Below are 12,886 nucleotides of genomic sequence, written 5' to 3' on the forward strand. Positions count from 1 at the left end.
ATGTAAAGACAATCACATTTTGGCCTGTCTATATTATAATTTCCATAGTCTGTACATGCTCACAATTACAGTTGAAGTCGGAAGTTTACATACACCTTAGCCAAATACATTTAAACACAGTTTTTCACAATTCCTGACATTTAATCCTAGTAAAAATTCCCTGTCTTTGGTCAGTTAGGATCACCACTTTATTCTAAGAATGTAAAAAGTCAGAATAATAGTAGAGAGAATGATTTATTTTATTTATTTCATCACATTCCCAGTGGGTCAGAAGTTTACATACACTCAATTCGTTTTTTTTAGCATTGCCTTTAAATTGTTTAACTTGGGTCAAATGTTTCGGGTAGCCTTCCACAAGCTTCCCACAATAAGTTGGGTGAATTTTGGCCCATTCCTCCTGACAGAGCTGGTGTAACTGAGTCATGTTTGTAGGCCTCCTTGCTCACACACGCCTTTTCAGTTCTGCCCACAAATGTTCTATAGGTTTCAGGGCTTTGTGATGGCCTCCAATACCTTGACTTTGTTGTCCTTAAGCCATTTTGCCACAGCTTTGGAAGTATGCTTGTGGTCATTGTCCATTTGGAAGACCCATTTGCGACCAAGCTTTAACTTCCTGACTGATGTCTTGAGATGTTGCTTCAATATACCCACATCATTGTCTTTCCTCATGATGCCATCTATGTTGTGAAGTGCACCAGTCCCGCCTGCAGCAAAGCACCCCCACAACATGATGCTGCCACCCCCGTGCTTCACAGTTGGGATGGTGTTCTTCGGCTTGCAAGCCTCCCCCTTTTTCCTCCAAACATAACGATGGTCATTATGGCCAAACAGTTCTATTTTTGTTTCCTCAGACCAGAGGACATTTCTCCAGAAAGTTCGATCTTTGTCCCCATGTGCAGGTGCAAACCGTAGTCTGGCTTTTTTATAGCGGTTTTGGAGCAGTGGCTTCTTCCTTTCTGAGCGGCCTTTCAGGTTATGTCGATATAGGACTCATTCTACTGTGGATATAGATGCTTTTGTACCTGTTTCCTCCAGCATCTTCACAAGGTCCTTTGCTGTTGTTCTGGGATTGATTTTCACTTTTCGCACAAAAGTACGTTCATCTCTAGGAGACAGAACGCTTCTCTTTCCTGAGCGGTTGGACGGCTGCGTGGTCTCATGGTGTTTATACTTGCGTACTATTGCTTGTAAGGATTAACATGGTAACTTCAGGCATTTGGAAATTGCTCCCAAGGATGAACCAGACTTGTGGAGGTCTAGATTTTTTTTCCTGAGGTCTTGGCTGATGTCTTTTGATTTTCCCATGATGTCAAGCAAAGAGGCACTGAGTTTGAAGGTAGGCCTTGAAATACATTCACAGGTACACCTCCAATTGACTCAAATTATGTCAATTAGCCTAGCAGAAGCTTCTAAAGCCATGACATTTTCTGGAATTTTCCAAGCTGTTTAAAGGCACAGTCAACTTAATGTATGTAAACTTCTGACCCACTGGAATTGTGATACAGTGAATCTGTCTGTAAACAATTGTTGGAAAAATGACTTGTGTCATGCACAAAGTAGATGTTCTAACCAACTTGCCAAAACGATAGTTTGTTAACAAGAAATTTGTGGAGTGGTTGAAAAAGGAGTTTTATTGACTCCAACCTAAGTTTATGTAAACTTCCGACTTCAACTGTATGTGTATATTCTCCTACAGTGTCCTCTTTTATCCAGTAGTGACTTCCCCCATAAAACGTTGTGTGTGAATCTCATGTTGCATTATCCAGTCTTTTGAACGAAGAAAGAAAGTATCTCCGTTTTGGCACACGAAGGCATACATTACTGTAGCATCAGGAGATACGATGTTTGTAATTAGGTTTATATAAAGCAAAGATAATCCCAGCCGGGAGTGGCTGCCAAGAGGAGGATGGCATATTTCACTGTCAGAGATTATATGTTATTTATTAGAACTCCTAGAATATATCCCCTCTTTATTTGCCAGATGATTGCTGGGGTATGGGTATAAGCAGGAGTAATTAAGACCGCTCCTTGGAGGAGGAGAAGAGCCAGCCATCCCTCCTTCCTGCACAGAGTGGAGGAAAGCTCACTCTCTCTTTCCCTCGGATTTGAAGTGCGCTGTGTTTTCCCCCACCGTCTGTCCTGGGAGGGGAGAGATTGATGTTGTGGCGGCCCGAGGGCCTATGCCAAAAAAGGTCTCTTCAGCAAGTAGCCATGCCCTCAGTCTCTCCTGTGAGGTTAGAAAGCCTCTTCTTCTTCTTGCCTCTGTTGAGCATGTTTCTTATCATTAGCACTTCCCTTTAATTTGCTTTTGGAATTTTTATTCCCTCATGGTCAAAATGCTTTGCGTTTGCTCAATTAATTATATTCGGACTAGTTAAATAAGGCTTTAAACAACCTAAATTCTTAATGGTTTTATACCTTTTTTCGAAAGAGAAGATCATTTTTCTTTGATTTCTAAAGGCAAGGTGGAATAGAGTTGTTCCTTATTGGTGTTGCGCTATTGAACATTGGCCCTTGGCTACAGATGGTTCTCTGTCATGTGTTACATACAGTATATAATAAATGGCCAGTTGACAGGCCTAATTAACAAAACATGTTGCGATTAGATGGAATTTCCTGCGTACATTTCAGCGTTTATTTTTTCTGAAATCCCTCGCAAAGAAGCAGAGAACGTTGATGTTTTGGTGCTGAAGGAGGGTTCTGGGTGCTCAATAGCAGTAGCAGTCACAGGCCGCCACCATTCTTATACAGCTTTGAAGGGAAAGCAATAGTCTGTACCCCATTTCTTAGCTTGTACTGCTCTAGACAATTGAGTTGACCATAAATTGTAGCCTAATGCCAATTATTATACAATAGGAAATGTATAGAATTGTGTTCACACTTTATTGTTTGAAGTATTCATTTGATTTATTTAGTAAGTATAGCTTACTTATTAACTGAACTGTGTCACAGACATTCCATCCCACCCATCTGTCTCTTGGAAAACAATATTTGTTTGTTCTTCAGATTATTTGAACACATCTCATTGTTCTCTCATTCCTGCATGCCTTTGCTTGTTGCTGGTATTCATCCTGTTTGCTGGTGAGTTGGCAATCTAGTCAGAGACTGACTCCACAGCCTGTCTCTTCAGACTCTGGGGCCAAGTGGAACAGAGTTAGCAGCATATACATCAGGAGCACAGCAGGAAGGGGATTAAACTCCTCAAAGCAGGCAACCTTGCACCAGGTAGAGCAATGTCATCACTCAGCTGGAGGGAGACTGGCCTTTTTTCTTCTTAAGGAAGTCCAAGTAACACAGTGAACAATATCCTCTCCACGTACTCCATACTGGGAAGAGAGATGTGCAGCACGAAGAGAAAGTCTTGCACTAACTTTCTTTGATATGTGTAATGTTTTGCCATCATTACCTAAACACAGGGTAAATGTGACTGGACTTCTCAACTTCCTCATTGTACTGGTCTTTGCTGATTGCATGAGATTTTATTTGTTATAAAATCGATGTTATGCTACAGGTAGATTACAACCTCACAAAAACAGCAAGATAGCCTGTTTCAGGTGGGAGTGTTTCGCTATAGTAAGGCACTGTAGCTACTTATTAGTGCTGGCAGCAGCAGTGAGAGTTTCAATCTGATCTGGGATCTGTGCTGCTGATTCTCTCTGGTCTTATCTCCTCAGCCAGTCACTAACGAGCCACATGTGTGAGGATCTGTAAATTGGGCTGGAATGCCATGCCCTACCAAGTACAACCCCCCCCCCCCCCATCCACCCCCCAACTCCACTGCTAGAGATAAGGGAGCTTGCTACAGCTGGGGATGTCTCCCCCAACAGATCTCATGGACAGGTTGGATTCTCCCTCCCCTTAGCTCACCCCCCCCCCCCCCACACACACACACTCTCTCTCTGTTTCTCTCTCTCTCTCTTGCTAAGTTCCTATTACTCTTACTCTCTTTGTCATCCCATCTGTTTTCCTTACTGTGCTCTAATTCATCTTTACTTACATGCAACTCAAGCTGCATCACAAGTCTTCCATTGACATTGATGCATGATTTACCTTGACTTCCTCAAGTTAGGATTCTGTCCTCAGTCATGTGTTACAGAAAGACCAGGAACGTAGCCTAGAGGTTACTATGCTCAAACTTGACATGTGAGTGACTGGGGTGAACAGAATATTTTAAACATGATATTGCTGATATCGGCAGGTACACATGAGTCACCATGGCTACGCACGGAAGAAGGGGGTACAGATTTTGTTTTCTGTCATAATACGCAGATAACTGGCCATTTGTGAGAGATCAAACATCACCCAACCCAAATGCCTAAAGGCTTTGAAATCAAGGTGTATTTGCATTGAGGTTGGTTTTTCCTATATCACCATATACAGTATAGTATATTCTCCCAAAATAGTATAACATCTACCTGAAACAGCATCTAGTTGGTTTCGGTGAATACTCAATGCATTTTTTACTTAAAGCCACAATGTCAAATGTGCATACCATCAAAGAGGAATAATTTATTTTGATGTAGTATTGCTCCATATGCAACAGTAAGGCTGTGTAACTAAATGGAAGTAGATTAACCATTTATGAGTAATTACACAATGGTGGGAAGAGAAAGTATTCAGCTTGACAAGGTTAAAGACCTTTGGAACCAAGGGGATGCTATCATGAAGTAATTTACACACTCAGAAAAAGCTGGATTTTACAGAGAGTGAAGATTTACGGAGATAGTTAAAAATGTGTGTGGAATGTAGGAAGTAGCCCATAAAGACCCGGGGCAGCACCTCAAGATGTCTCACAAACAGGAGTTACTGGTTGAGTTTTTCTAGACAGCTAGATGTTGATTGAGACAGGGTTACGGTGAGGTTTCAATGTTTCCTATCATTCGATCTATAATTGTTTCACCCCCCCCCTGTCTTGAGTGTCTGAAAGCACAGTCTCACAGAAGCTATGATTGACTCATCTTGGATGTACAATTGAATTGCTTATTAAATAGCCAGATGGTAATATAATATCACATTTTGATTTAATTTTCAAGGGAGACTGTATTTTCAGAAACATATGTGCAGCACATCTGTTGAGATCCTTCAGGTTGCAGTGTGTCGCACAGTTTTTGCACAAATTGACACACACAATGCCTGCATTCACTAGGCCGTTCTCTCCTGTTGGCCATCCCTCTGCAGCATAAATCAGAGAGCTAAGTGTGTCCCTCTTGTTGCTGTGAAGCTGTTGAAACCCCCAACTCACCGGGATCTCTGGGAGACGTACAAGCTGCCTTACAACCCTGGGCTAAACCCTCAAAATGTAGGAAATTACCTCAAAGACTAAACAAACCAGTGCTATATGAAAGAATCACACCCTCTTTACTGACTTGGAAATTTTCGTCTTTCACTCTTTCTGCCTCTCACCCTTGGCCTTTGGAGTAAGAAAAGCATTCTTTCTCTCCAGTCCTGTGCCAGGTACAAAGCGCTTCAAAGCCGGCACTCCACAACACAAGGCGACGCCGCTCACAGATTATGATTAATATGCGCACAAGTGGTGCAGATTTGCAAACGGACATTCGCTTCCTCCTCCTCGGAACAGCAAAAGATGGAAATATGAGTGGCTAGCTATGGGGACCTGAATCCCCCCTCCCCCTTCCATACACAGACACACACACACAAACCCCCCACTGCCACCACCTCATCCAGAAAGGGACCGTGGCAGTGAGGAGATAGGCGTGAGTGATCACTCACAGGACAGGAGGATATTCGTACAGGATATTAACAGTTTTCTCATCCATATATTCCTCCCCAACCACCCACTGAGTACAACCTAGAGATTACTCTCACTGAACATTTCCTTGAATCATTGTGTTGAGCAGAAATTAGCTATTCGGTTCGATGATTTTGTGTGTGTTTGTGTGTGTGCAGCTTGCGTGTCTGAATTATTGATGGACTCTCAAAACTTCTGAAATAGCAGCAATATTTTCCAGCGAGTGCAGCTTTAAAAAAAAAAAAAGTGTCCCTCGACTAATGTTTTTAATAAAAAGTTCATGCTGCTGAAAGGGAAATGTAATGGAACGTAGAATCAAAGGCATTGAGTTACACTGCTCTCTGGTGAGGGTTTTCCCCATCTTTCACTCACATTTTTACCGTTATCATTTCTGGTATCCAATGAGCCATCCATGTTCTTCCCTATTATATTTTCCAGCTGTGTAAGATTGAGATAGATAATTGGGGGGGATACATTAATCTCTGATTTCTTAGTCCTCGTACTCTTCAAATTTTTGTTGAATGTTAAAACAATGATACTACACATGCCTGTGTGATACTACATGTCTGTCTGTGTTTTTACAGCTTGAGAAAATAGAAGGAACAGTGTTATACACTCAGTGGCCAGTTTATTAGGTACACCCATCAAGTACCCGGTCGGACCCCTGTAGCATGAAGGGATGCACAATGTTCAGATATGCTGTGGCGTTCAAATGTTGCTCAATTGGTATCAAGGGACCTAACGTGTGCCAGGAAAACATTCCCCACACCATTACACCATCTGTATCGTTGACACCAGGCAGGATGGGGCCATGGACTCATGCTGCTTACGTCAAATCCTGACTCTGCCATCGGTATGACGAAACAGGAACCGGGATTCGTCGGACCAGGCAATGTTTTTCCACTCCTCAATTGTCCAGTGTTGGTGATCGCCTGCCCACTGGAGCCCCTTCTTCTTGTTTTTAGCTGATAGGCGTGGAACCCGGTGCAATAGCCCATCCGTGACAAGGACCGAAGAGTTGTGTGATCCGAGATTCCGTTCTGCACACCACTGTTGTACTGCGCCGTTATTGGCCTGTTCGTGGCCCGCCTGTTAGTGGCCCGCCTGTTAGCTTGCACAGATTCTTGCCATTCTCCTTCGACCTTTCTCATCAACAAGCTGTTTTCGCCCACAGGACTGCCGCTGACTGGATGTTTTACGTTTGTCACACCATTCTCGGTAAACCCTAGACACTGTCGTTTGTGAAAAGCCCAGGAGGCCCGGCCGTTTCTGAGATACTGGAACCGGCGTACCTGGCACCAACAATTATACCATTCCTAGGTCACTCGTTTTGCCCATTTTAACGTTCAATCTGACAGTAACTGAATGCTTTCATGCCTGTCTGCCTGCTTTATATAGCGAGCCATGCCCTAGTTTTATGAACCTAACCCTAACCTAATAAACTGGCCATCGAGTATGATAACAACAGCTTAATTATGTGACTTGTTTTATTTCAGCCAATGCTATGTACATGGGGAGTCAAGAGATGTTGGAAGTTCTGGAGAGAGACAACTTCACCATCAATCAAAACCTTGACAAGGTAGGAAACATTCAGTATATATTTAATGTTTATTGTGATCTTGTTGGAATATACAGTGCATTCTGAAAGTATTCAGACCCTTTCACTTTTTACACATTTCGTTACATTACAGCCTTATTCTAAAATCGATGAAATACATGTTTTATTTATTTTTATTTATTTACATAGATATTCAGACCCTTTTGCTATGAGACTCAAAATTGAGCTTGGGTGCATCCTGTTTCCATTGATCATCCTTGAGATCAAATCAACAAAAACAATGTATTAGTCACATGCGCCGAATACAACTGGTACAACCTTAAGTTGTACAACTTGATTAAAGTCCACCTGTGGTAAATTCAATTGATTGGACATTTGGAAAGGCACACACCTGTCTATATAAGGTCCCACAGTTGACAGTGCATGTCAGAGTAGAAACCAAGCCATGAGGGTGAAGGAATTGTCCGTAGAGCTCAGAGACAGGGTTGTGTCGGGTAACAGATCTGGGGAAGGGTACCAAAAAATTTCTTCAGCATTGAAGGTCCCCAAGAACACAGTGGCCTCCACCATTCTTAAATGGAAGAAGTTAGAGCTGGCCACCCGGCCAAACTGAGCAATCGGGGGAGAAGGGCCTTGGTCAGGGAGGTGACCAAGAACCCAATGGTCCCTCTGACAGAGCTCCAGAGTTGGAACCATCTCTGCAGCACTCCACCAATCAAGTCTTTATGGTAGAGATGCCTGACGGAAGCCACTTCTCAGTAAAAGGCACATGACAGCCCTCTTGGAGTTGCCAAAAGGCACCTAAAGGACACTCAGACCATGAGAAACAAGATTCTCTGGTCTGATGAAACCAAGATTGAACTCTTTGGCCTGAATGTCAAGCATCGCGTCTGGAGGAAACCAGGCACCACTCATCACCTGGCCAATACCATCCCTACAGTGAAGCATGATGTTTTTCAGCAGCAGGGACTAGGAGAATATTCAGGATCGAGGAAAAGAAGAACGGCACAAAGTACAGAGAGATCCTTGATAAAATCCTGCTCCAGAGCTCTCAGGGCCTCCAACTGGGGTGAAGGTTCACCTTCCAACAGGACAAGACCCTAGGCACACAGCCAAGACAACATAGGAGTGGCTTCGGGACAAGTCTCTGTATGTCCTTGAGTGGCCCAGCCAGAGCCCGGACTTGAACTCGAACATCTCTGGAGAGACCTGAAAATAGCTATGCAGCGACACTCTCCATCCAACCTGACAGAGCTTGAGAGGATCTGCAGAGAAAAATGAGAGAAACTCCCCAAATACAGGTGTGCCAAGCTTGTAGCATCATACCCAAGAAGACTCGAGGCTGTAATCGCTGCCAAAGGTGCTTCAACACAGTACTGAGTAAAGGGTCTGAATACTTATGTAAATGTGATATTTTTATTTTTAATACATTTGCTAAAATGTAAAAAAAAAACTTTTTGAATCCATTTTAGAATGAGGCTGTAACGTAACAAAATGTGCAAAAAGTGAAGGGGTCTGAAGAATGCACTATAACTCCATCCCAATATGGGCTTGATAAAGTTTACCCATAGATACAGGGTGAATACAGACGGTAAAACAAACCATCTCTGGTGGACATATTGAGAAATGGACTGACATGTTACATGCTGACCACACTCACCCGCATTGCGTGTGCGAGCAGTGCGTGTGCGAGCGTTGCGAAATAAATGTACACATGTTATTCATTAATTTAGTCCAAATTGCTCGCACGCCAACGAGCGTCTGCATAGCCAGGCGCTAAAATAGAACTTGGTTTTATGATTAATGCTTGACGCCCTGGGAAACCCCACCTCTCCCATCTCCTCATTGGATTTTAGGAGCATATACCCACATAGGTGATTGAAAGATGAAATGAGGTCCACACTCCAGTCAAAGGGGCGGCAGGGTAGCCTAGTGGTTAGAGCGTTGGACTAGTAACCGAAAGGTTGCAAGTTCGAATCCCCGAGCTGACAAGGTACAAATCTGTTGTTCTGCCCCTGAACAGGCAGTTAACCCACTGTTCCTAGGCTGTCATTGAAAATAAGAATTTGTTCTTAACTGACTTGCCTAGTAAAATAAAATAAAATAAAAAAGGTGGTGGAGATTACTAGAAGCTAATGAGGTTTCCCATTTTATCTGTGGATTATTAGTTGGAGTAGAGAACTCACAAAAAGACTCAAAATGGGAAAAAATTCTACAAAAATCCCCAAAAAAGGAGCTTGTGCATTTCAGGTGAAATTACAACCCAATGTTTATGAACCCAGGACAAATTAGCTAGCAACAGCAAACTAGCTATCTAAATGTCCATTAATATTTCATGTGTTTCCACCTGTCCCCAAATTAATATAATTGGTTCAGAGTTCATTTTGATATTTCAACATGCTTGTCCTGATCACGTCTGTTGGGGATGGACAAAATCAAAATGTGCCTAATGGCACATGCGGATGCACGCGCATGCCCGGTCTAGTCAGCATGTTAATATAAGGTGTTGTTTGAAACACAGTGACAGAAGTTCTCCCATGTGCCAGTCCTTCAAAGTGTTAGTCCCTCTCTGACCCATTTAAACTACTGGAGGACCTGCAACATATCCTCCTACACACCATCCATTTACCTTCCCGTTACCTATTCACAGGGAGGTGTTGAACTCCTGAGGACTCTTGGCCCAATGCAGTGGAACACTTACAAACTGCAGTTAAGAGATGTCTCAGTTGATCCATTTTATTAGCCTCATAAATCTGCTGTTCATATACCCTCACGTTTTAATGTTTCCTTGTTGGCAGATGTGAATATTTTATGGGTTACACTCTCTGTAGCTATAACATTCTCACACATACACTCTCTTTTTCTCAAACACAAACACATACACAGTAAAGACAAAAGCCAGACATTAAATGGCAGATACTCCTTTTCTTCCTTTTCAAAGAGAGTGGAAAGGTGAGTGCCACATTCAAGCTGATCAAAGGGAGATAAGCTCTTGCTTCATAGTTGATGTGCAGAGGGTGTGGTCAGATTATAATAGCAGGTGTCACTGTAAGGATCCCCCTTCCACTCTCTCTATCAGGGTTGTACTCAAATCAGAATTAAATTGAGGATGCCTCACATATTCCAATTAAATTATTGTATTTGAACTGAATTTGAATTTAAGTTTTTATTAAAGGCAATATAATTGAATTCAGGGAAATAGCACGGACCCTTCAAAAAGAAGCCAAACAAACAAAATGGTTGATGGAAATATAATAGCCTATTCTTTAGCACTGAGGCTAAAGGAGTATTATGAACCCTGTTTCCAGAGAAAAGTGATGTATTCTTTGGTATCTGGAAGTGTGACCTGTCAGATTCAATGAAACTCTCATGTTTTATGACTGAGTAGAATTTCTTTGAATTTCACTGAATTAAATTCTACTTCCTTTCACTCAAATTAAAATTCTACATCCCATGTGGTGTGGCCAACTCATGAGGTGAATGCGAGTCAATTCCAAAATTCTGAATTGAGCCCATCTCTCTCTCTCTCTCTCTCTCTCTCTCTCTCTCTCTCTCTCTCTCTCTCTCTCTCTCTCTCTCTCTCTCTCTCTCTCTCTCTTTGTCTCTCTCTCACTCTCACTCTCTTTGGCTCTCTCTCTCTCTCTCTCTCTCTTTGTCTCTCTCTCTCTCTCTCTCTCTCTCTCTCTCTCTCTCTCTCTCTCTCTCTCTCTCTCTCTCTCTCTCTCTCTCTCTCTCTCTCTCTCATATTCATTCATATTCATTGTCGGTTAAAAAGGAGAATTAAAATAAGTGAATGAAAACCTTTGACTCTTCTAGTGCCAAGTGTATCCACAGATCAAATGGAGTTGTAAATTCATAATGAAAAGTGTTAATGCTATGTTAGTTATGGATATTTTGTCATTCCTCTGTTCAGCTTGTGTTTTACTATGGAGCCAGTGACCACTGGTGCCCTGTGCAGTATTATCAGGAGATCAAGAGGAAGTTTCCAGAGGGAGACATCAGACTGTGTAGTCGAGGAATTCGTCATGCCTTCGTCTTGGACGCAGGAAAGGAAGTGGCTGGTATGATCTTTGAATGGATCCGCGAAGATTTGCAGACATGGAGCTAGTTTCAAATACGCTCCAAGCAGCATGCCAGTGTGACCGTGATTTAAAGAAATTGTCATCGAAATATCAATTGGATAATGATATTGTCGGTTTATGTTACCTAAATTCATGTAAAACTTTAAAGGAGTGATGACATCTGGTAGTGAAATGAAAGAATGAATATATTTGTCCAAATCATTGTCAAAGCTCTTTAAGCACTAAACCAGTTCCCTAGGCTATAACGTGTGATTATAGCCACTACTGTACCATCACTGCCTTATAGTTACAGAGATATCAGGTAGGCTTCAACAACCACATAGTTTTTATGAAAATCCCAAAATTGACTTGTATTTTGACATTGGACCCCAAAACTTTGTTCTCTCTGTTTTCTTACCCGATTTTACATTTTAAAATGTGTTTTTATTTCAATATACTGTGTAGCTAAGTAATGCATAATGACCAAAACATTGATACGATTATTAATTCTAATTGTATTGATTTGCGTATCGCGTTATATCTTTATTGGACCACCAATCATATAAATATGTATTTTTTGTTACCAAATTTCTGTTGGGTTGGCAGGCAATTGTGATACTTGACTTTGTAAAGTAATGGTATGTGTTTGCTGAAGAGGACCAAGAGAAATCAGCTGGAATCTATTCATACATTTGATTAGTTCATAGGTTCTTAATTACCCTGTAATGTAACTATTCAATCAAAAACAACATCCTTTTTGTTTTGCAAAAATGCACATTAATGTCAAACCAACTCAAAGGCATATTAACTCAAACATGCTTTCCTGATGCATGGAAAGAAAGAATGCTGTTTCTGAATTATTCCAGACACGTGTTGAACATGTTTGATTGCGCATGGCAAAATGTGTTGGCAGATCAACTCAATGGTTTTATTTGATTTATGTTTTTCTGTGTTCTGTCAACACAGCCTGATACAGATAACTTGTCTCCATTTCCTGCCCTACAGTGCAGTGCCGGAACAATGTGTTTTTAGTGCATGTTTGATTGAATTTAGCAATAAATCTGTGATGAAATAACAAAAAGGCATGCTCATCATTTCAAAAGTTTAACTCCATCTAAAGTTGGATTTCCTATATTTTGGAAGTCTAAGAAAGTCTATTTCTGACAAAGGAATCTGCCGACTTAGTGTTCATCTTTGACCTCCAACCTCTGACCGAGCACTCCTTCCACTGTTGGCCACCAGCCACTGGTGATGTAACCATTTACAGAAAAGCTCTTCAAAAAGCCTTTCTTAATTTACGTGTTTGATGGGGAATCTTGGTTTATTAGTTGTCTGGATGTATTTGATATCTGCCCATTTTGAAATGCAAATGAATATGGAAGGCTTAGTGTTATCTGAAGCTTAGGCTCCTGTTGAATACACACTGAGACTAATGTTGTTTATACCAGTGTGATGGATGAGATCTGGGTGGAGAGGGAGAGAGAGTTACTAGATGGGGTTTCGTTCATCCTAGTCACG

The 12,886-nt window shown here is 41.7% G+C and overlaps 1 protein-coding gene across 1 annotated transcript in view; it reads left to right on the forward strand.

Moving 5' to 3' along the window:
• ldah (lipid droplet associated hydrolase) overlaps window positions 1-12,291 on the forward strand; it is a 64,979-nt gene extending 52,688 nt beyond the window's left edge. The window contains exons 6-7 of the mRNA XM_031828804.1: window positions 7,246-7,328; window positions 11,221-12,291. Of these exons, the coding sequence (XP_031684664.1) occupies window positions 7,246-7,328; window positions 11,221-11,415 (278 nt within the window). The 3' untranslated portion in view covers window positions 11,416-12,291. The remainder of the gene's footprint in view (window positions 1-7,245; window positions 7,329-11,220) is intronic.
• Window positions 12,292-12,886: the final 595 nt, after the last annotated feature.

The sequence above is a fragment of the Oncorhynchus kisutch genome, linkage group LG7 (assembly GCF_002021735.2).
Source record: "Oncorhynchus kisutch isolate 150728-3 linkage group LG7, Okis_V2, whole genome shotgun sequence".
NCBI lineage: Eukaryota > Metazoa > Chordata > Actinopteri > Salmoniformes > Salmonidae > Oncorhynchus > Oncorhynchus kisutch.